Source organism: Microcebus murinus, chromosome 11 (genome assembly GCF_040939455.1).
Source record: "Microcebus murinus isolate Inina chromosome 11, M.murinus_Inina_mat1.0, whole genome shotgun sequence".
NCBI classification, from domain to species: domain Eukaryota; kingdom Metazoa; phylum Chordata; class Mammalia; order Primates; family Cheirogaleidae; genus Microcebus; species Microcebus murinus.
In genome coordinates, this window is record NC_134114.1 from 47,243,185 (window position 1) to 47,268,849 (window position 25,665).

General features: G+C 35.3%; 1 protein-coding gene across 1 annotated transcript in view; it reads right to left on the reverse strand.

The window, feature by feature from the left end:
• Window positions 1-16,690, reverse strand: part of ADAMTS6 (ADAM metallopeptidase with thrombospondin type 1 motif 6) — a 292,439-nt gene extending 275,749 nt beyond the window's left edge. Inside the window, exons 1-3 of the mRNA XM_012784073.3 lie at window positions 15,960-16,690; window positions 8,413-8,787; window positions 5,901-6,265 (exon numbers count right to left, since the gene is read on the reverse strand). Coding sequence (XP_012639527.2) covers window positions 5,901-6,265; window positions 8,413-8,509 — 462 coding nt within the window. The 5' untranslated portion in view covers window positions 8,510-8,787; window positions 15,960-16,690. The remainder of the gene's footprint in view (window positions 1-5,900; window positions 6,266-8,412; window positions 8,788-15,959) is intronic.
• Window positions 16,691-25,665: the final 8,975 nt, after the last annotated feature.

Here is a 25,665-nt window from a genome sequence, read left to right on the forward strand (position 1 = left end):
AACACCCAAAACCTCCTCCAACCCATCTGCCTGCAGCTATTGACAACTTCTCGCTTATCAAAAAGTCCTTGAAGTAACTGTCTATACATCTTTTCTCTTCTCCCACTCCCTCTTAAACCTACTCCAATCGGGTCTTTGCCTCTCCTTCAAACCCTACCACAACTTCACGGGAACTGCTTTTGTCAAGGTCTCCAATAACCTCCTCATTGATAAAACTCAATGAGCAGTTTTCAGTCCTTATTTTGACTCATCAGCAGTATTTTCCTCTTGAAATACTTCCTTTTCTTGGCTTCTGGGACGTTTGCCTTTAATTTTCTTACTACTTTCTTCTTTGTTTATTCCTCCACTTCTCTCTGACCTCCTTGACCTCTTGGAATGCCCAAAGGCCCAGTCCTTACACCTCTTCTCTTTTCTATCTGTGCTCTCTTCAAAGCAATTTCATACCCTGGCTTTAAATGTCATCTACATATTGATGACTGCCAAATTTATAATTCTGTAATTCTTATCTTTCCTCTGACTCCAGACAGGACTATCTAATGTCCTATACAACATCTCAAGTTTAATATGTCCAGCTAAACTCATGATATACACCATCACCCCCAATCTACTTTTCCAACAGATTTTCCTTCTTAGTTAATTCCTGAATCTTCCTCATCTCAGTCGATAGCTGGCAGATTCTGCTAGTTACTCAGGGCTCAAGATTAGAATTATCACCTATTTTATACCTTGTCCTCTCTAACATAGGTCCCCAACCTTTTTGGCAGCAGGGACCAGTTTCACGGAAGACAATTTTTCCACGGACTGGGATGGGGAGAGGCAGGGATGGTTTCAGGATGATTCAAGCATATTACATTTTACTGTGCAGCCAAACGTCTCTGCTAATGATAATCTGTATTTGCAGACTCTCTCCAGCGTTAGCATCACTGTCTCAGCTCCACCTCAGGTCATCAGGTATTAGATTCTCCTAAGAATTGGGCAACCTAGATTGATCCATTGCCTGCACAGTTTATAGTTGGGTTTGCAATCCAATGAGAATCTAATGCCCCCATTGATCTGACAGGAGGCAGAGCTTATGCAGTGAACCAGTCATGGGGAGCAGCTGTAAATACAGATGAAGCTTCCCTTTCTCAGCCTCCTGCTGTGCAGCCCACATCCTAATAGGCCACAGACAGGTACCTGTCTGGTCTGCGGCCCAAGGGTTCGGGACCACAGCTCTATAACATTACATCTGGCCCCCAGTTCCCTTCTGACCTCAACTTCCATTACTCTCCCTCTTTTACTTAGCTGTAGCCATAGTGGCCTCCTTGCTGTTCCTCAAATACTCTTAGATTATATCTTTATACTTGGAAATTTCTACCTGAAAATCTTAGCCCTCAGATGCCAGCATTTTCTTCCTCCTTTCCCTTAAAGTCTTTGCTCAATATTTTTCCTCCTTAGCACTTATCACTATCCAACATATTATGATTTTTATTTGTTTACCTTACTGTGTGTCTACTCCACTAGAATACAAGCTATGTGATAACAGGGATTTTTGTTGTGTTTTCTGTTTTGCTCCTAGCATCTACAACAGTAATGGAAAGTACTTATAAGTATTTAGTGAAAGAAAGAATGAATAAAGGGAGAAAGGCAGCTGTGAACATAAATAAATGAAGAGAAAGTTTCATGGGGTCACTGGGCTTTTAAGTAGCTGTATGGTCTTTGGTATCTTCAGAGGGATTGAAGAAAATCATTTTTCATGAAATAAGAACAGAATGTAGGGAAAGATTTAAAAAGAAAGATCTCTGGAAATGTATTAATAGAAATATGGCTGCTATAATTTTTAAATCAACTGAAGGAAAGGAAGGCAAAATGGGGAAAATCTCATAGAACTTAAAACAAAAAAGAAAATAATGGAAAAAGAGAAAAAGTTATGGGAAGCAGAGAACCAATTCCAGAAAGAGAAAGCAAGTGGAAAAAAAAAATAAGGAGATATAATTATTAAGGAAATATTTTTTTAAATTTTCTAAGTTTAAGAAAGGTCTTTAAATTAAAAGCACCCATGAAAAACCAAGCAGGAAGAAAAAGAGAGAGGGAGGGAGGGAAGGAAGGAAGGAAGGAAGGAAGGAAGGAAGGAAGGAAGGAAGGAAGGAAGGAAGGAAGGAAGGAAGGAAGGAAGGAAGGAAGGGAGGGAAGGAAAGGAAAAGAGAGAGAGAAGGGAAGGGAAGGGAGAAGGGGGAAGAGAGAAGGAAGAAGGGGAAGGGAAAGGGGAAGAGAAAGGGAAAGGAGAAAGGGAAAGGGGAAGAGGAAGGGAAAGGAGAAAAGGAAGGGGAAGGGAAAGGGAAAGGAGAAGGAGAAGGGAAGGAGAAGGGAAAGGGAAAAAGGAAGGGCACGGCAGGGCAGGGCAGGGCAGGGCAAAAAATCCACAGGAGAAACTTCTGCAGGCAATAAAAGAAATAAGAAATGAAAAGAAAAACCAAGCAGAGAGAAGGGAAGAATACCCATACCTAACCACATTATAAAATTCCTGAAACAAGAAAGATAAAGAGAAGAACACACTTTCATTGAGGAAAAAATTTTTTTAATTAAAATTTTTTAAATAACAAAAGGACAAAAATCAGATTAACAGAAGATTTCTACTTGCCACTTAAAATGAATCAATGATAATTTTTTAGAACTCTATATATTTTTCCTTTTTTAAAGATATAAAACCATATAGATAAATTTGATGCCACATATATTTCCTTTCTCAATTCCACCATCCATGGTTCTTAAAGAAAATTATTTTTGAACCTAGAATTCCACATTCACCTAAATTGTTAACCATACACGAAGGCAACATAAAATCACTTTCAAATAGTCAAAGACTCAGAAATTTTACTTCCCAGGCACCTATATGAGGTAATTATGAAGATGTTTCCCAACAAAATCAGGATGTAAACTCAGAAAGAGTAAGATGTGAAACTAAACTAGAAAAGAAGAAATCCCCAAATGAGAGATAACGTGGTAGCTTAAGAAATTAATTAACTGGTAAATTCGATGCAAAATGCCTCCAAATAAGAATGGAATATATTCAAAGCAATAGATATAAGGGCTAAGGATCTGGGTAATATTGGTCACTTAATAAAGAAATAGTATATTTTTTCAATAAGAAAAAATAAAATTAATTAGAAACTCCACACACACACACACAAAAAAAAAACCCTGGATAAAAATACCATGGTCCAAATATAAAACAAACTAAAATGTGACATTATTTGGAAGTGGTAGGATACAATGTTAGGAACTTTGTCCCTTCAATGGTGCAAGGGCTGTAACATTAAAACTATGGGTGAGGAAATATGATTAGAAAATACTTATGATCTCTACATTGAAAACTAATTTAGATAGAACAGTTAAAAACAGAATTATCTAAAAGTGTAGCCTTTGAAAAGTGGGATTTTTAAAAAACTTCTTTACATATTCCATTTGATTAAAAGTGTAACATGATACAAATTAAGACTGATGGTAACAGTTACTAAAACTGTTGTGTAAAAATGTGATGAGGAACAGGGTATTCACACTGTCTCAAAAAATCTGCTCACAAATTCCTTATTAATTGCCAAGGGAAAACTAATAACTTCAGTGGACAAACCTGGCAGACCACATCTTACCAAGTAATCAAACTTAGTTATTAATAACATGGACCATGCAGTTTCAGTAAGAAACAAAGTATAACAGAAAGGTATTAACAGAAGAGACAGCCTCAACGAGGACGAAGAATAGATGGGTGATACTCTGCCATCTCCTTAATTTTCAACCTTATTCTCATTTTTGACTCATGAAACAGTATGTTTCACAATTTCATATACAGTCACCTATGTTAATGACCCTCAAATTACTTATAATTGAACTTTTTCTAAATTTCACAACATTATTTCCTTAACACCAGTAGGTATCTCTAACCTTTATTTCTTTGATTCTTCACACTTACTATATTATCTTCCTCTCCAATCCAACACTCTTCTGGTATTCCTTTTCCACAAGTAACATTCATACACACCTTCATCCAAACGAGAAATCTCAGCCATCTTCAATTTATATTTTTTCTCCTCATCCAACACCCTGCTCAATTCTATATCAGTTTTTAAAAATATTATTAAATACCAACTATTTACTACCTGTCTTGTTATATGTCAGAGAAGAAAAGATTAATAGGACACAAATCTCTAAATTTTCTCACTAAAATTTGGTTCATATTCATTGTCTTCTCCATTCCCAATGCCATAGTCTTTGTACAGATAGGCCCTCATTGTCTACTATATGTTCTAACTCATCTTTGTGTCTACAATCACCCCTCTTCCCTCATATTCACAACAGAATTTGGTTTTTTTTCTAAATATCAAATTTCCTCATTTCATCACCCTGTTAAAATTAGCAATGTCATAATTAATGTTAATGCCAAATGTAAAAGTTAGGAAAAGTCAACGACTAGGAAAAGTATTAGTAAATGGCTATGAAAAGTATTTTTCTATGACAATTAACAGCATGTCCTTTTAACATATGAGAAGTCTTAGAACACATATTTGCATAATTTTATTCAAAAAGGTAAATCTACTTTTTATATAAAGTCCTAACACAGCTTACAGAGAAACTAACAATAAATGCACTCAGTATGTCTATTTATAGGAATTAAACCTAAACCTTAAAATCAAATTATTATAGCTCATTTTAATTAACAGTTAAGAAAATGGACAATTTGAGCAAATTCTTACATACACCGATAATGAAAATTTTTCCACATTGTGTAGTTCTTGATAGTTCCTTCCAATCTAAAACTTATTTAAACCCAACTCTGGGCCTCCCAGAGTGCTAGGATTACAGGTATGAGACACCACACCAGGCCCCAGATAAAGCTTTAATGGAGTATCTACATTACCCCAAACAGAGTAAATGTTGAAGAGGAAGTACGGGAATATGCTTTGTTCTACAAACATTACATGAAACTTTGAACTGTGTATTTACCCTTAGACTAGAATGGACTGAAATGCCTAACATATGCCAGGCATGCTGGCTCACACCTGTAATCTTAGCACTCTGGGAGGCTGAGGCAGGAGGATTACTTGCAGTTAGGAGTTTGAGACCATCCTGAGCAAGAGATCCATCTCTACAAAAATAGAAAAATTAGCCCAACATGGTGGCATGTGTCTATAGTCTCAGCTACTCAGGAGGCTGAGGCAGGAGTTTGAGGCAAGAGGATTGCGTGAGCCCAGGAGTTTGAGGTTACAGTGAGCTATGATCATGCCACTGTACTCTACTCGGGCCAACAGAGATTGACCCTCTCTCAAAAAAAAAAAAAAATGCCTAACATAAACCCTGTACTCCTGAACCCAACTTTCTCAGTAAAAAGGATTTATTATTAATCTTCATATAAATGTATGAAAAAATTATTTCATAGACATTGGTATAAAAGATTTTGCTTCAAGAACTTGTAACCATAAGTAAGTCATAAGTAATTTTAAGCTATGTTACCTACTAGAAAAAGGTATTTAGAGAAAGAAACCTAAAGAGAATATCTATCAATGCTGTGGTTTTCTGCCATAATATACACATATACACAATCACACCGTGAAACTCTTCACAAATGATTGAGTTTTGTTTATTCATAAAAGATACTTATTTGAACAGAAAAACTTAAGTCTAAAAGGAAACCTGAGGTTTCATTCATTTCTCTACTAATAATAGTTTTAAAACCTGTTCTTTGAAAATACAATACAAACATTATGAAACAGATGATGAGAACCAAAAGCAGCAGAAAGAGCAAAAAAAATTTAGACTATTACTTCCTGCTTAAATCACCTATATATATTTTTTAATCGAGGAAAGACATTTACATTGTGAACTTATTTTCCCAACAGAAATTTAAAAGTATAACATCTACTTACCAACCCAATACAGTTGCTTAAAGCCACTTTAGTTGTACTACGTTGATCTTGCAAATATCCTGTGTAATGACAGTTGTCTAAAAAATCATGTTTCCATTGGGGTCCATCTTTACCCCAATATTCTACTGTAAAATATTTGGACACAAAATCTGTATTGAGAGTCAAGTTTAGATGAAAATGCTTGCCATAGGCTGAAAGTTTAAAAAATAACTTAGATACTGCCTGCTGTGGATCAATAGGGTCCATACTCCGTCTTCTCCTTGAGTGTTTATCATTTTTCACAGTAAAGCTGAGAAACGCTCCATTTTGATCAACCCTTATTGGAATAGTTAGCTGGTAGTGTTCAAGGTAAGTCAGGAATTCCTCTTTGTAATCACAAGGCAGAGAATCCAGAAAAAAAAAAACATGAAAGAAAAAAAATTTAACAGAACAAAGAAGAAGCAATATAAACAACTATGTCGGTTAAAACTCCGCATCATTATATGTGAGGTACGTACAAAAAATGTTATATTAAATAAAAATGAAAGAGTAAAAGTTTAAAATTTAAAGATTAATTAAGTTACAATTAATTTAAAATTACTTGCAAAAGCAATTTTGTTTAAAATTTAATTTTAAAAACATGGATTCTGAGAACTAAAATTCTACAGAAGTATGAAAATTTTACATTGAAATAAAAAACAATGAAAAGCACACATATGTAAAGAAAGTTTAGCTCAGATAAAATCTGTTTTTGAAAGTTATCCAAAAGAGAAGCTTTACAGCCTTTTAGAAATTATTATTTTAAAAAAAAATTCATCAGTGAGGATGTAAAATGCTACAGCCACTTTGAAAAACAGTCTGACAGTTCCTCAAAATGGAGTTACCATATAATCCAGAAATTCTACTCTCAATTATACATACAATAGAAATGAAAACACACATCCACATAAAAACCTGTATGTGAATGTTCTTATCAGAATTATGAAAAATAACCAAAAATCAGCCAGGCACAATGGCTCACACCTGTAATCCCAGCATTTGGGGAGGCTAAGGCAGGAGGATTGCTTAAGCCCAGGAGTCCAAGGCTGCAGTGAGCTATGATCATACCACTGTACCCCAGCCTGGGTGACAAAGCAAGGCCCTGTCTCTAAAGGGATGGCCTAAAGGAATCCCAGATTTTCATCAATTCATGAATTGATAAAATGTGGTATATTCACACAATGGAATATTTTGCAATAAAAAGGAATGCAGTACTGATACAAGCTATGACATGAATGAGTCTTCATAACAACTGCCTTCATAATCAAAGTTCATTATCTAACATTTAAAACATTATGCTAAGTAAAAGGAGCCAGTCACAAAAGATCACATATGATTTCATTTATATGAAATATCCAGAATAAGCAAATCTCTAGAGACAGAAGTTCAGAAGTTTAGAGGTTACCTACAGCTGGGAGTGAGAGATAGTTTGGAGGGAATTTGGGAGTGACTGCTAATGGGCATAGGGTTTCTTTCTGGAGTGATGAAAATGTTCCAAAATTGATGATGATGATGGTTTTACAATACTGAAAATACTAAAAACCACTGAATTATATACTTTAATGATATGTGTATATCTCAATAAAACTGTTAAAAATATAAGATTGACTAAAAATTCAAACGACTATTAAACATATTTTCCTCATTAGATGTACTAAATATTACCCATCTACTTTCTCAGCCATACCTTCCTTTAGCTAGGTTTACCACTAAGGGAAACCAAATGTCTGCCTATTGCCTCATTGTCTGTACATGAAGTTTACCCACAAATATAAACTCCCATGAAACCATAACCTAATGGAAATAAATTGAAAGACATTATTTTACTTCTTATAAATAAGAGTTAATACTAAATGTCATGGCTTCACTGATCTACTTTGAGAGCCACACTTTTTGCACATGGACTTCTAGACATATAAATCAATCTATAATAGTCTTGAAAATCTGGCTCATCAGCACCAAAAAAAATGTGTTACTATGCATTCATGGGGCGAAATCCAAAAGCTATGCCTTTTAATAATTCTGTAAGGATTAGACTGGTCCATGGAAAACAAAATGACATTTACTCCTGGGGCCTTCTTTGTTAAGATTTCTATGATATAAAGTTCAATTCTATAGATTAAAAGTATAAGAATTAGAATTTGAAAAGTTTAACTTCTTACAATTCTCACTCTTTTATTTGGTCTTGCCTATAAACCCTAGCAATGAATGAGCCTATTAAAGTTTAATATTCAGAAGAAGAGGGCCTGGGTCTATCATTTTCCAAGAAAGACTGGCTAACTTTAAAATCCACAGGATGTTAAATACTAGTAGGACATGTTAAACAGACTCTTAGAGCCTTTAACATTTATGAAACCAGCACTGAATTGACACAGTAGGCCTCCATTCCTATCACTACATATCCCAAAGAAAGTGTTCACACTAACTACTCAGAATCTTTTCTTATCCAATTAATAGCAATATTTCTTGTCAGTTTCAAAAGCAGAAATCCTACCTTGAGAACTGTATGAAAGCCTGTGGTCACTATGACATTCCGATGAAGCCATGATGAGGCTCAATATCCAGGTCAACGTCTTCCACAAAATTTCCATAATTTAGAAAATTGGATGATTTTTTTGGAGGGCTACCTATGTGCTATAGAGTCAATACCATACCAAAATCGAAGCATAACAATTTTATTTCTTTAAAACTTCTTGCAAATTAGCCATTAGATGTTTCACTGTTTAACAGGAACTTTTTTCCAACATCCTGTACTTTCTTCTATATCTGGATTCATTTTCTCAATCCAAAATGAAAAAATAATGATGGAAAAAACTTTCATAAGCAAAGCATTAGACTAATTAGTTATTATAGTATGGCCATTTTTAACCTAGAAAAACAAAAACAAATTTAAGTTAACTGAAAAATATCCTAAATGGACAAATCTACTATTTATCACTGAATGCTTGCCAAAAGACACAACTACAATATAACTTAATATAGTTGAGTTAGACCATTGTTGTTCTTTATAGTCTAAATACAGACGTAAGAGATGTTAGCAGTATAATGCCAGAGCTACTTAATAATCAGAGAAGGAACCTGCAGTGAAATCATAATTATTTTAAATTTTTAAGAGAATTCATTTTTGTCTGTATCAAATTAAACTTCTAAAATACCAAAACATATTTATTATTACACTTGACTTTATCTGGAAATCTTATATGATTTACAAAGCAACTCATGTGAGGTAACTTCAACTCCCTGGAATGTAACTGAAAAGAAAAGAAATTTTTAAAACCTCATTTTAGGTATCACAACAGATTTCAAGTCCTATCTCATGTACTTTACTTTCAGCTAACAACCTCATCAAGAGTCAGTGTTTTGGCCGGGCATGGTGGCTCATGTCTGTAATCCTAGCACTCTGGGAGGTCGAGGCGGGCGGATTGCTCGAGGTCAGGAGTTCGAAAACAGCCTGAGAAAGAGCGAGACCCCATCTCTACTATAAATAGAAAGAAAATTAATTGGCCAACTAATATATAGAGAAAAAATTAGCCGGGCATGGTGGCACATGCCTGTAGTCCCAGCTACTCGGGAGGCTGAGGCAGGAGGATTGCTTGAGCCCAGGAGTTTGAGGTTGCTGTGAGCTAGGCTGATGCCAAGGCACTCACTCTAGCCTGGGCGACAAAGTGAAACTCTGTCTCAAAAAAAAAAAAAAAAAAAAGAGTCAGTGTCTTCATACTTTATACAGAACAATAGCATATTGGCTACCTGATTTTCCAGCATTACTTTCCCAAAGTAATATAATTTTGGGTAGAGGCAAACAGTTCTTATATAGTTTAATAGTTCTTATTGTACATATAACTGTATCAGAACTCAATATCTGACATTCATACTATGCCTGAATCTGAAATAAAAATTAAATAGTTTCAAGAAGATAAATTATTATTAAGTTAGAGAAGTACACGAAAGATTTGATTTTCATCCCTAATATATGAAATTACCATATAATAAATGCTTACTACATATTTGTTGGTCTAAAAAATAGATGAATAAATGAATGAATAATGATCAAAATAAAACCACTTTAGGCATATAAAAGAATATTTGGTGCCACTGCACTCCAGCAAGGGCAACAGAGTGAGACTGTATCTCACAAAAAAAATAAGATAGATAAATAAATAAGAATATTTGTAGTTAACTGGAAAATTAACTTACGTGGAATACTTCATTCCCTATGGTGCTAGAAATATTGGTTATTACAACATATAAAACAACAACAACCATTTAAAATTCCTATCATCTGTCTTTACAAGTTATTAAACTGCTAAATCTTGGAAAAACTAATTCACTAATCAATAAATAATGACTTACTATGTTTAAAAGATGATGCTATAACAACATAAGAACATAGAAAAGAATTAAGGAATACAGAAAAGATTAAGACACAATCCTTGCCCTTAGGGAGCTCATAATTTAAATAATGCAAAAATTCAAGGCAGACAAATGCCATAATAAAGTTATGGAAAGGTGTTACAGGAGATCAGATGAGGGAGATGACTTCTGGGTCAGAGAAGGATGATCAAGGAATGTCTATGAAAAAAGTAGCATTTGAGATAAGTCCTGGAAGATGAATTTCACAAGTCAAATTGTTGGAGGTAATCATTACAAAGAGAAGAAATGTGTTCCACAAACTCCACAAAGACAAGAAGAAAAAAAAAACAGGAAATAGTAAATGGTATTAGTAATAATAAATAGCGCATTTGGTTCCTATACAAAAGACTAACAGGTAATATCCAGAAAGGTAGTTTAAGGTCAGACTAAAAATAAAGAACCTTAAATATATATTGCTTCTTGTAATCTCCACAACACTCATGTGAAGTATATTGCCCCTGTGGCAGACTCTGATGACCCCAATAATTCTGCTACCTCATATCATGCCCTTACGTAATACCCTCCCCTCAAATAATTTGATTCTAACCAATAGACTATTTCAACATTGAGGGGATGTTACTTCCATGATTAGATTCCAAAATAATCTGACTTCCATCTTGCTAGCCAACTCTTTCCCTCATTGATTTAGATGAAGCTGTCATATGAAGAGGCAGGCATAGCAAGGAATTGAGAACATCCTCCAAATGTTACCAACAAGGAACTGAGGCCCTCATTTCAACAGTATGCAAGAAACTGAATCCTGCTCATTCATATGTAAGCCTAGAAGCAGATTCCTCCCCAGTCAAGCCTTCTGCAGACAATCATTGCCAACACTTTGATTGCAGTCTCATGAGACCCTAAAGCAGAGGACATGGCTAATCCATGCCTGGACTCCTGACCCAAAGAAACTGTCAGATACTGTGTGTTAAGTCACCAAATTTGTGGTTATTTGTTATACAGTAATTGATAACTAATACAACTGCCAATTTGCAAATATAGAAGCTGAAACTCATAGAAGTCAGATAGATTAAAAAAAAACAAAAAACCCAGCAGATCCCAGACTTACACACACACTATCTGGATTTAAACTCTAAATTCTTTATATTACATCATACTTTCAGTTTAAAGCACTCCAATTTAAACATTCGATAGCAGTTGATAACAACCAATGTCAAATTCATAAATGGTACTGATTAGTTAATGTGAATAGTTTTTAAAACTTTACATATAGCAATTGTTTCATCTCAAAATTACTTATACAATGTTTTAGGCAAGACAGCAGGCACTATAAATCCCTTCTCAGGTAAAAATCTGTAAGAGATTAAGTCATATCATTATTAAATAACAGTAATAAAAAGAATTCAGTTATCCTGGTTTCCAACCTACTTACACAGAATCTCCATACTCCAGACCTGAGATATTAAAGTATGATAGTTGCTTCACGAAAACATTCATTCTCATTGTTTTAATTGTTTCCAAATCACTGGAGTGTTTTGAGTAATAATGCCTGACATTAAGTAAGTCCCTTATATACTTTAAATTGTAATCTTCTTTTAAAGAAGAATATATTATTAACATATTTGAGGTAATTTCCTGGTGGTCATAGATTTGTACTGAAGCATCCTTTTTTCTCTTATTTTCCTGGGCTTTGAATCTAATGACAAATTTATAGCATAATTGGCTGGGGTTAGGGAACAACTATTTTTCTCCCTTGAGAAATTTCCTGCTCTTCTCAGTTTTGGAACTGTTACAGTTTTGTAACCTTCACTCTTACCTACTGTCCTGTAAACGCCCAAATTAATTAAGGCAGTAGCATGGAGAGAATAGTAATAGGGAACTATTTGGCCAGAAGTAGACTAACATATGATTTCAGGATGTGCAGTAAAAAGGGCATTGGTGCACAGCAGAAAGAGCAGGGGCTTTGAAGTTAAATAAACCAGGGTTACAGTCTTGGTTCCACCACTAACCACAATATCTAGTACATGGACACGCAATAAATTCCAGTTTCTTTCTCCTTTCTCACTCCCTACTTTCTCTCAAGCCTCCAGTGCTCAGTGAAGACACTTAACACTAAGTAAATGAGTTGGCTAGAGTGCAACTAAAATCAATACGATTAATGTATCTAACCACTCTAAAGTCACCTACACAGTAAGAGTGAATGGGTTAATCTACTTCCTGACACCTGCTGGAGAGGTTAATCTGGACACCATAAACAAACATGTATAGGCTCTGACTTTTCCAGATATAGTTTTCAAAGTTCAAGCTAACATTAAAATACTAGACAGGCCGGGCGCTGTGGCTCACGCCTGTAATCCTAGCTCTTGGGAGGCCGAGGCAGGTGGATTGCTCAAGGTCAGGAGTTCAAAACCAGCCTGAGCAAGAGCGAGACCCCGTCTCTACTATAAATAGAAAGAAATTAATTGGCCAACTGATATATATATATAAAAAATTAGCCGGGCATGGTGGCGCATGCCTGTAGTCCCAGCTACTCGGGAGGCTGAGGCAGAAGGATCACTGCAGCCCAGGAGTTTGAGGTTGCTGTGAGCTAGGCTGACGCCACAGCACTCACTCTAGCCTGGACAACAAAGCGAGACTCTGTCTCAAAAAAAAAAAAAAAAATACTAGACAATTGTACTAGAAATCATAATGCATTAACTCTTTAAGTTGCATAGCAGAAACTACCCATGTTGTGGAAAGCACAATGGCTTTGAGTCCTGGTCTGACTCCAAGTTACTTAAATTCTCTGGATCTGTTTCCTCATTGATAGTCATGATAATAACATCCACCTTACAAAGATTTGTTGAGAGACTAAATTAGATAGCACATAATATAAAGTGTCTGCATATTTCATTTTAATGGCCAAATAAATGTTAGCCCTCCATTATCTAACATCACTTTTTAAAGGCCTTCCTTCAAAAATAGTTTCATGTTCCTCTTTCCCTAAAAAATGTGGAATAGTTGGATATGATGATAGAGGTAATCAATGAGGTTATATTGTCTTTAAAGCAAACAGTAAAGAATTTAGATCATGATAATTGTACTTATAGCTATTTTAAATTTGGAAACAGAACCAAAACATACATTTTACTTTGATTTCACATATCCTTTTTCCCCCTAACACAAATGCACCAATATGGTTAACAGATCATTTACCGGCTTCCATGGACCAAAACTATACTAGCTGAGCAGCAAAAAGATCAGACTGATTCCCTCAGTAGACTGCCCTGGCTAAAGGGTATTACTTGTCTTTTTCCTCTATCATTTTTACTTCCCACTCAAATGATCTGGGAGGAGCCAAGGCAATAATTTCCTCTCATCAACTATTATTATGAAGCTAAAGTACAACATCTTTCATCCATCTTACTTAAGTTATATATCTAAGGTTGATTTGGTCTCCATGGCAGAAGCAAAAATACCATGCTGCCTTCAGGTATTTAATTTTAATATGTGAAAACTAACTTCTGATTTCATTTTCCATTTATTCTGTCAACAAGGTTATCTATGCTAAAGATACAACTAGGCTCTAATTATAAGGTTTCCAGATCATGGATAAACTTTGTGAGATTGGTTTCCATGGAAAGGTGCAATGAAACATATAAATTACTCAAAACTTACCTATGAAGAAAAGCAAATGAACCAAGACCAAAAATATAAAACACAATTTACAGAACTCAAGCTCTAAATTATATATAGTCCCAAACTTTTTTCCAGATAACAAGGTAAGTATACATTATCTGTATTATACCTTTTTCTGAAAAACAGAAATGTCTTTTTCTCTTGAGATTAGCTTGATCATCAATCACGTCTTTTGTAGAACTAAAAAAGCTTATCCATCTCTTCCCTGTTCATTCTGTTCCCCCCCCCAAAATATTCCAAATATGCTGTTAACTCTTCTCATTAAAGTAGTTAAACATGTTAACTCTTCTCATTAACTCTTTTCATTAAAGTCACAAACAAGGTAAGATTTGGCATAGAGGCCCATTCTAAACCACTAGTGTCTACTCATGATTGCTAAGGAAATAAAGAGGAAGTGGTAAGAATAGACAAGAGCAGGAATTAATCTTACAGGTATTGGAACCAGATATGAAAAGTATTACAATATTTCAGTTCTGGAGGTTAGAGGTTTTTCTTTTTGGTAATCACAAAAATATTAATAGCACTACACCGATTTCATTTGTAGCCATTTATGGCAAATGAATAAATTTTGATTTGTTTGAAATCAACTTACTTGCCTCTATATACTATTCTTCAAAAATCCAAAACACAAATGATTAAATTTGAGCACTAAATTAATACAAACCAGACTGCAACTACCACTTTGCTGAAACACAGGAAAACAATTATCTCCAAAATTAATTTTCTTAATTTCCTTCAACTACACCAATTTTGTTACATTTCTTTTCCTGTCATGAATTCTGTGAACTGTCATTCCAACATCTAAAAGTTTCAGTCTACATAAGCTTAAAAATGAAAGAAAAAAGAAAAAACTTAGTCCCAAAAATCTGAACATAAAAAAATATGTTGAAAATCACACCAGTGTCTTTTTAAAAGTTCCAAGCAATGGTTCAGTTTCCTTTTTCCTCTCTGCTCTGCACACCCTCACTCCCCCCACCCTCCATTCCACTTAGCCCAGACAGAGGGTAACAGTCTGAGCTGCCCTGGTTGAGTTGATCCTAAAGTTAACATTCAGCAGCCCATTTCCAGACAGCAGCGCTAAATCTATTTGGATAAAACGCGTGTGACCCAGACAGTTGGCATTTGGCCCAAACGCGTTGCACCGGCAGCTCAAATAAAAACAAGAGTAAGAAACTCACTCTCTTGTTCCCTCTCAGTGCGCTTTCTCAATCTCTCACTCCCTTTGCCTCTAGTACAAGAAAAGAAATTATCAAAGACAGGAACTGTAGCCCACGTTATCAGAAAGAGGCTTTCCAATATCCCCTCCAGCACTCTTGTTTTCCCCCTCCCCAATCCCTGAACTTTGGTCCCATACACGGTATATAGAGACATACTCTGGTAAACAAGGCTCCAGAGGGTTATGAGTCTACCACATCCCAAGTGCCCCAAAGTAAATAAAAAACACACGTTTCCATCTCTTTGATTAGCCTATTAAGAGCTTAACATATCCTAGAGCATCAGGGCTACAGCTAGCACATTAATGCTATCCTCTGAGCCCAGGCATAAAATATGCACTTGTCTAAACACTTAAGACACTGACATGAAACTATAAAATGCAGAAGATTTTTCTTAAAGAAAACTGGAAATCAATTTAAAACACACACATCATTATTACTTTCCCAATTACTATTTGATGATTAGTTAAAAGACTACAATAACCATAATCAAGTCTACTTCACAAAACATGTACTGTATATTCACATAATAAACGTATTTTTTTGCATCATAAAATACTTGCAAGTCTCAGATTCTACAACCTCCAACAAGTCTGGAGTTAAAAAGATTTCTATCTGTAAAATGAGTTCAGTCAAGCTCACTCACTGCCATAAAAAAAATACACACACACACACACACACAGAGAAAAAGTTTTCTAAGCGTTATTCGGAAGACAAGCAAAGCACAAGTTGTTTTTTTTTTTTTTAAAGGTTTCATTGAATATTGTGAAGTCTTCCTTACCGTTTTCATCTTCAAATTCTGATAAAAAGTAAGTTTCAAACAATAGAGATTGCACTGGACGACTCACGTACTCCCTCTCCTAACTTTTTTTTTTTTTTTTTGCCCCCCTTTGCAAAGCCACACCAGCCAGTTATTCTGTAGCCAGAATAAAACCCTATAGTCTGGCTAACCCCGGCTTTAGAACTGACTTTCCGATTTGGCAGAATAAGAGATGCCTTCAATACATCAAAGCTATAACCCTGAGATGCTGCCTTTGCAAACCCCCTCTCTCACTATCCCTCCCCCCCCCAAAAAAAAAGAAAGGGAAAAAGAAAGAAAAGAAGGGAAAAAAAGACTTATTGGGGGTGGAAGTGGTGCCCTCTCTTCCTGGACAGCTTAGTGCCTTTGCTATGCAAATAACATGTGCAGAGCATCAAAAGGTATCAAGAGAAAAGAAGACAAGAGGAGCAGGAAGGGCAGCAAAGTTTTGTTGAAGTAGCCCTAGATCTCACTACCGGCCCCCAGCCAACTTGAATTGCAGCAGGAGAAAATTTTGGCAGCTTTTCCTCGGAGGCAGAGCACACTGACGTCAGTCTGCAGATGTGCCTGGGCTGCGTCGGGTGCGCATGTGTCCTGGGTCGTCACGTGGAGGGGGAGGGGAGGTAGAGGTACAATCGGGGTAACCAACTACCAGCCATTCAGAAAGGCTTAGACAATGTCAACTTTTCCACCCAGTGAATGAGAGAAATTCTGGCCCCTCTAACCTCTCTACCCTATCCCACTCCCCCTATTTTCCTCCTCCTCTAACCTCTTTTAGAAATTCTAGCCTGATTTGTTATTAGTTGTTTCTTGGAAAAAAGATGTGGGGAGGGAAAAGATGAATGACTTTAAAGGGATTAATATTACTGTTAAAATCTCCAGTGTCATTCCTCGTGTATTTTTTTTTAAGTACACACACAAACAAGTTAAAATTTGCACATAAAGAGTGCCTTTGAGTAAACAAAGTTTAGATCAGTGGAGCAGGCGGACTTCAAGACTCGGTAGCTAAGTGTGTACAAAACGCCTGTGCGTTTTATATATACTTCAGCAAGTAAGGTGAGCACCAAAAGGGAAAGTAAACTAAACTAAGACCAGCACATTTTCCATCTGACTATCGACTTCAGGTTATGTAGGGCTTTAAAAGAAAAAAAAACGTGGGGGAGGAGGGAGCGGGGGGAAGAGAGAAGCTTGCATTATTTCCAGATGAGGGTGAGACTGGATGGTGTTTTAAAGAGCAACCGGGAAAAGCTACAAGTGGAGTGTATTTTTTTTTAGAAGTCAGTATATTGAATGAAACTTCAATGACTGCCCGAATGAAAATAAATCGGAAGTCAGACCCCCTCCCAAAATAAGGAAGGAAAAAACAGGAACCCTGCTGCGATCTCAAGATAAACAAACAAAACCTCAAAACTGGTTCTTCAAGTTTCCCAATCCCACCCTTCCCCCCTCACCCATATACACACCAGCTGCCAGTCCAGACTTTAAGGATAAAATACCGCTACAATATAGCACTTTCACTTTCATTTGCCCGGGGAAAGCCAATAAGTTTTCCATGTCCTAAGCAAGCAAACAAAGTGTGGCACACAAATCGGAAACAGGAAAAAATGTGAAAATAGCTCAGGACAAATGTTGCCTTTCAGAGGTGTAATCTGCTGCATCATTTATCTGTCTCTACCGTTGAGTGCAGGGTAGGGAGCTGTTTAAGAGTTTCCGAGGTTGGGGGCAGGGGAAAACTGACGCCTTGAAATTCCAGTCCTTAGTTAATGCCAAGTCGATTTCCGCTGGCCAGAACCAGAAAGGGGAATTGGACCGGAGGGAAAGGGGTAGGGAGGATGATCTTTCTTAATACCGGCCCTTAAATTTCAAGTTTCTGCTAACATTATTGCTCATTTGATTTTTTTTTTTCTTCCTACGCCGGAGGTAGTAGGTGTAATTCTTCTGGTGAATCTATGAATAGTTGGCTAAAAGAAGGTATGAATCAGACTGAGAACGTCCAAGAATACAGTTACTCCAATTCTTATTCGAGGGTTGAAAGAGGAAAGCATCTGTCCACGGAGTCAATAGTTTTCATCTTGACCTTAATCAACATTATTTGGCTAAATGCCATTAAAAACGTAAAAATACGTCCTGTGGTCGACATTGATAATTTTAAATAAATATGAATCATATGTATGTATGTGTATAAAATATAAGAGGTAGCTAAACCTCATAGCAACAATTGTAAACACCAAAGATAAGAAAAGTGGGCATAGAGTTGTTTTTACATCAAATCACACTTTAAATGCTTTTGTACCCTAATCTTCCTTAAGTTTTCAAGAACTGGAAGTAGATAGGTGCAGCCAGCACAAAAAAATAAGGGTGTGAGCAGTAAATATCGATGTAAACTATCTGAAAAGTTTTTACCTCAACTAAGATAAACTACCCTACAAAGTAGCTTCATTGGAAAGGAACTCATTCAGTGGGAGTGAACTTTGGCTAATTACTTATTCAAAGAGTGCCATCCTGCGTCTAAACGGAGTAATGAAAAATTTCCAACAGATTCCTTGTCTCCAAATAATTTAGCAATGGTGAAAAAGTATTAGCATGGGAAATGATGAAGTGTCAATTTAACTTTATAAATGTGGGTTTCTGTGAACATTTTAATTATGTTGCAGAAAATTTCAAACATATACAAAAGTAGAAAAATACTGAACCCCAATGTAGCCATCATCCACTTTAAAGAAGTGTCAAAGCATGATCAATTTTTTCATCTATATCCCCATTATTTGTTCCATCCACCCCACTGGATTATTTTGAAGCCAATCCCAGGTATCATTTCATTGCATCCATTAAGTACTTCCCTATATTTCTAAAGTAAAAGGACTTAAAAAAAGAAAAAAAACCACTACCACACCATTATTATTCTTAAACATTAATATCTTTCATGTCATCAAATACCAGTACTTAGATTTCCCAACTGCAAATAAAGACTTTTTTTGAAAGCCTCATTTTATTGGAAACCAGGTCCATATATTACATCAGGTTAATCTGTCTCTTATATCTCTTTTTTAGTAAACTTTTGATAGAAGTAAGAATATTCATACAAAAAACTACATAATAAGTATATAGCTTGATAAGTATTCAATCTAATGAATTTTCACAAAGTGAATTTGCCCATGTAACCACCACCCTCTTACGTCTCTTTTTAAAATTTTTATTTTATTATGTATTTATTTTAATTGACTAATAGAAATTATATATATGTATCATATTTAACATGCTTTTTTAACTTTTTTATTTCACAATATTATGAGGGTACAAACATTTTGGTTACATAAACATGATGTCTTGATATATGTATACATGGTAGAATGGCTAAATCAAGCTATTTCACATGCATTACCTCATACTTTTTGTGGAGTAAGAACACTAAAAATCTACTCTTAGTAATTTACAAGTATACCAATACATTGTTATTAACTAAAATCACCATAATTTGCAATAGATCTCTTGAACTTATTCCTCCTAACTGAAATTTTGTATCCTTTAACCACCATCTCCTTGATTCTCCTCACCCCCTTAAATCTCTTTTATCTTACTGGTTCCCCTTCATTTCTTCATTTTTGCAGTATAAATCCTATATTACTATCATGCCATTTTAATACTATATTTAGCACTTCTGTTAACATGGAAATGTTTTAGTGTTATACCCATGTGTTGTTTTTTTAATTGAATTATATGAAATAAATTTAAATTAAACCCTAAATGAATTTCGATTGCACTAAAAATTCTTTAAAATTATAATGACCAACCTTTTACTCTTTCAAAAACTTTTCCCTCCAGCTTTCCTTTTCTTTCTCCATTTAATTCATAAATGGAGATATGGGAAACATAAACTGATAGCAAACCTCCTAGTTACACCTTAAACAAAACCAAAAGCAAAACAAAACAAAAAACTTTGCTAGAAGTCTGTAGAAGCCCAATAAACTGACATGAATAGAGCCCACTTAGGGAAATCCAAGATGGAATAAATACATGGAAATTGGGGAGAGGAAGGAATTTATACATACATATGTATGTATTTCAAAGACTAAAAAATAGAGGCAAAGGCAGAAGAGTTTGAAAGTCAAGAATAGGGACTGAGGAACTTTTAGAGGTAAGAATAAAGACCCTTTGAATTTTAAATACATGTTACTGCATGTAAATAAATTTAAAATTTTAATTATATATAGATATTTTTAGAAATAAGGTCTTGCTCTGTCCGCCAGGCTGGAGTGCAGTAGCATCATCACAGCTCACTGCAGCCTCCAACTCCTGGGCTTAAATGATCCTCCTGGCTTAGCCTCCCTAGTAGCTGGGACTACAGGTGTGTGCTGCCACACTTCGATAATTTTTTATTATTTTTTGTAGAGAAGGGGTTTCATTATGTTGCCCAGGCTGGTCTTGAACTTCTGGCCTCAAGCAATCTTCCCACCTCAGGCCTCCCAAAGTGCTGGGATTACAGGAATGAGTCACCATGCCTGGTTTAAATTTAAATTTTTTTACTTTTTTATTTGTTTGGAGACAGTGCCTTGCTCTGCCACCCAAACTGAAGTGCAGTGGAATCATCATAGCTCACTGCAACCTCAAACTCTAGGCTCAAGCATTGTTCCTGCCTCAACCTCCAGAGTAGCTGGGACTATAGGGGTAAGCCACCATGCCGGGCTAATTTTTCTATTCGAACTCCTGGCCTCAAGCAGTCCTCCCTGAGTGCTAGGATTACAGGCATAAGCCACCACGCTCAGCCTAAAATTTTAAGTTAAAAAACAAATCATTTCTTAAAATTAGACTGCTTGTATTTTCAGAAAAATGAAATGAAGAATTCTGATTTTATGCTTGCTTGGAATTAATTATTAAGTTGAAGCAGGTGACTAGATGATATGAATTCTATCTCTGATAGTAAAAACAGATACAACACATTAAAACCAAATTCCATACACTTTCTATACCATACATTTTTATTCTTTCACTGAGATGGGATCTGCATTTGATATATTGAAAATAAGTATTTTCTAATTATTGTAGAATTTCTTAAATAAAGCCAAAGCCTTCAAAGCACAAAGGGAAAAATTGATCAGTTTTACTTTATTAAATGAAAATTAAGAAACCACTAAAAAGTGAAAAATATAAGCTAGAAATTAGGAGAAGAATTGGTAACACAAATAATTAAAACAATAAATACCTAGAACATTTAAAGAACTCTCATAATCTATGAGAGATATAGGAAAATGGCACAAATAGTCAAGTCACAGGAGAAAACAAACTAAGACCAATAAATAAGTAATGTAGTTCAACCTCACTAACAATCATGGAAATGGAAATGTTCATCTTTGATCAGAGTGGCGCAAACATTAAATTTTCACATCAAGTGTTGAGGAGGATTTGGAGGACTGTACATTTCATATACTTTTGATGGAAGTATAAATTAAGTATAAACACCACAGAGAACAATTTGGCAATATCCAATAAAGAAAATGTACACAGTCTTTGATCCACCAATTCCACTTTTAAGTATATAATCTTAAGAAATTCTCACATGTGAGAAACTCACACATTAACAATTATGGCAGCATTATTTATAGGAGTGAATAATTGGAAACAACCTAGATGATTATCTATAGAGAAATAATCTATTCCAGTAAAGTATTATATGACAGTTAAATGGATAGCCTAAATCTACAATTGTCAATATGGATAAATTATTTAATATTGAGTTGAAACACTGCAATAGAATATATTATGATACAAATTAGAATTAGATATATATAATATGATATCATCTATATAAATTTTTAATACCATACCAAACATTTATCTCAAACTTACAAAAAAATATACACAAGAAGAATGTATACTATCTTGAAAATCAGTTACCTGGGTAAGGAAAAGAAGAGAACGGAATTAAGGAAGAACACAAAGTGTGCATCAACTAAATCTATAAAATATTGTTTGAAAAACAATCTGAATTATTACTGTAAAATGTTAACACCTGCTAATTCAGGGTGTTGAATGTACATGGATATATATTATTTTGATCTCTGTATGGTTGAAATAATTTACAATTTTAAAAAGGAAAAAATACTATTGTTATTATAATTTAAAATCTGGCAATTTCAGAAGGACTTTTATGCTTTAAATTAGCAATTTGCAATATAGTGATATATTATGGATGAGCAAGGCTAGCTGAAATTCATGTATTAGATTCAGCTTCTAATTTCAGTCTTTCTACCCAAAGTTTTTAATCACATACATTGGCAAAAAATAGTTTCATTTTAAACTTGTTCCTTGTTTACTTACTTATTAATGTATGAGATTAATAATAGGAAGACAACTTGAGAAGAAAATAGTGAGTACAATCAATGGTTCATACCTATACTATACAAATCATATCTAATATTCAAAAAGGAGGAGAAAATGAAGTCAAAGGGTATCACTGTGCTAACAGCAAAGATTCTTTTTTTCTTTTTGCAAAGATTCTAATACGCTAATAATAATCACCTACTCTTTAGCATTATACAAACAGCTCTGAGAAGTATAAAAATATAGGGCAAACTTCCTTTCCTAAATAAATTAACAGACAAACTGGAAAACAAGATTAAAGTGTGATAATATAACGAAAAATGTAATTAGGGAAATTTATTATAAATGCTACGGACTTCAAAGAAATTTTCCTGACATCCACATTGCCAAATCTGGTGGTCAATTTTATGGTTCTTTCTTGAACTTCCAGGAACATTCAACTCAGTTGATCCCTCCCTACTTTAGGAAATACTGTACATTCTTCCATTGGGTTCTGTGACACTATAATCTCCTAGTTTTTCTACAACCTCAATGGTCCTTCCTCCTCCACTGCTCAATCAGTAAATATTAAAATGCCCAGAATGACAGTCCAGAAACACATTCTTTTCTCTATGTACTGATTTTCCTTTAATTAATGTATCCTTTTCCATAGCTTTAAAGACTGTCTATATGTCAATGACTCCTATATCTAAATGTTTGCTTCTGTATCTAAAAGGCAGCACAAACTTAATGTGACCTTAACAGAATTCAACCTACTTCTCCCTGTCTTTTCCATTTAGTAAATGGAAAATTTACAATTCACCAAGTTGCTCATTCCAAAAACCTAGGAGTCATCATTTTGTTCCTTTCTTTTATTCACTGCCCACATGAAGTCCTATATGTTGTATCCCCAAACATGGACTGAATATATCCACTTACCCATTTATCTCTGTCTTTACTCATATCACTCTAGTCCAAGTCTCTTGTTTCCACACTTGCCCCTTAACAGCAGACTCCCTACCTAGAGCTTCCCATCCCACTTATAATAAAATCCACACTCTTTTTCATAGCCTAAAGATCCTAAATGACCTGGATCCTACCTACCTCTCTGACTTGCCCTGGTAAACTAAGTTCCCTCCACATACACTGGACTCTTTTTTGTCCCTCAAGTAAGGCAAGCTCTCCTCCATTAATGTTCTTCTCAATGATCTTCACATGGCTAAATAATCCAAGTTAATCAGATCTTACTTTAGGTGTTAACTCATTCAGATTGCCTTTCATGATTACCTGAGGCAAAACTGTTAGTTTACCCAATAGTTATTTCCCCAGTTTGGGGGAATAGAAATCCCCAATTTTATTTAGAAAATGAGTAAAATACAAAGAAGGTGGACCCCTTTACAGCTCAAAGTAGTGAATCATGATTGTGCTAAACAATCATGGTAATTCCATTTCCTTTTGCCAGTGATTGATTTAGAAGGAGCTGTGTGACTCACTTTTGGCCAGTGAGAAGTAAATGAAACTCTGCTATAAAATTTCTGGAAAAGATTTTAATCCTGGAAAGAAAGATCACAAAATAAAAAAAGAAAGGGCTCTTGCAGAAAACCTTCTGCTTTTTTGCAACATTAGACATTATCGTAATAAAGAAATGCTTGGAGCCACCACAGCCATGTTGTTACAATGAAGAGAAAATCAAGAGAATAAGAGGCTGGCTGTGGCGGCCTAACACTCTGGAAGGCTGAGGTGGGAAGATCCCTTCAGGTCAGGAGTTCAAGAACAGCCTGAGCAAGAACGAGATCCTGAGAGTTTGAGGTTGCTGTGAGCTAGGCTGATGCTATGGCATTCTAGCCCAGGTGACAGAGAGAGACAATGTCTGGAAAAAAAAAAAGAGAGAGAGAGAGAATCATAGAGATGCCACTCAGAGCCCTAACATTCTTAAGCCATTGAACCAACTAAGGAAGTGAAGTGACAAAAAATACTGTTATTTAAACTCCACTTAGTATGCTACTCTGCCACTGAAAGCATTCTATAGACTATGCAAACTAAAGTAACCATCTGTAATTCACTGGCACATCATCTCACTAAATTCTGACAATTATAACTGTCTGGTATTTTCCTTGTTTTATCACACTAATTCTCAGAAAATCTTCATAATTTATTATATACAATAATAGAACTCAACATAAAAATAAAAAGGAGGCTGGGCACAGTGGCTCGTGCCTGTAATCCTAGCACTCTGGGAGGCAGAGGCGGGAGGATCGCTCAAGGTCAGGAGTTCGAAACCAGCTGACCAAGAGCCAGACCCCATCTCTACTAAAAATAGAAAGAAATTAATTGGCCAACTAAAAATATATAGAGAAAAAAATTAGCCAGGCAGCTGGCACATGCCTGTAGTCCCTACTTGGGAGGCTACTCGGGAGGCTGAGGCAGAAGGATTGCTTGAGCCCAGGAGTTTGAGGTTGCTGTGAGCTAGGCTGACACCACAGCACTCACTCTAGCCTGGGCAACAAAGTGACACGCTGTCTCAAAAAAAAAAAAAAAGAAGCTTGAAGATAAAATGGATATAAAGTATAGAAAAGATTATAACAGATGTATGAATATGGAATATGGAAAGAAGGTCTAAATGCAATTGATGTCCCATAAGGAGGGGAGAAAATGGAACAGAGAAATATTTGAGGAGATAAGGCCAAGATTTCTCAAACTAAAAAAAAAAAAATTTAGAAGATATAACAAGAAGATAGACACAATTCACAATTGCAAAGATAGAAAATCAACCTAAGTGCCCATCAACTAATTAGTGGACAAAGAAAAACTGGTATGTGTGTACACACACACACATACACACCATGGAATACTATTCAGCCATAAAAATAATACAGTAATGTCTTTTGTAGCAACAAGGATGGAACTGGAGGCCATTACCCTAAGTGAAGTAACTCAGGAATAAAAAACCAAATACCATATGTTCTCACTTGTAAGTGGGAGCTAACCTATGGGTATGCACAGTCATTCAGAATGATATAATAAACACTGGAGACTCAAAAGTGGGAGTGTGAAGGGGGGGTGCCAGATGAATAATTACCTACTGGATACAATGTATACTATTCAGGTGATGGAATGGTGATACACTAAAAGCCCAGACTTTACCACTGTATATTCATCCATGTAACAAAAAATAAACAGGCTGGTCCGAAGGTAGTGAGTTATCTCACGTGATTGTTCACAGTCAGTTACAGATTGAACTCCTTGTTCTACTACTTTCCCCCCTCCTCACTACTGCACTTGACTAGTCTTTAAAAAAAATAAATAAATAAATAAAAATAAAAAAAAATAAACACTTGTACCCACTACATTTATTTATATAAATAAATAAATGCAAAGTAGGAATATTACA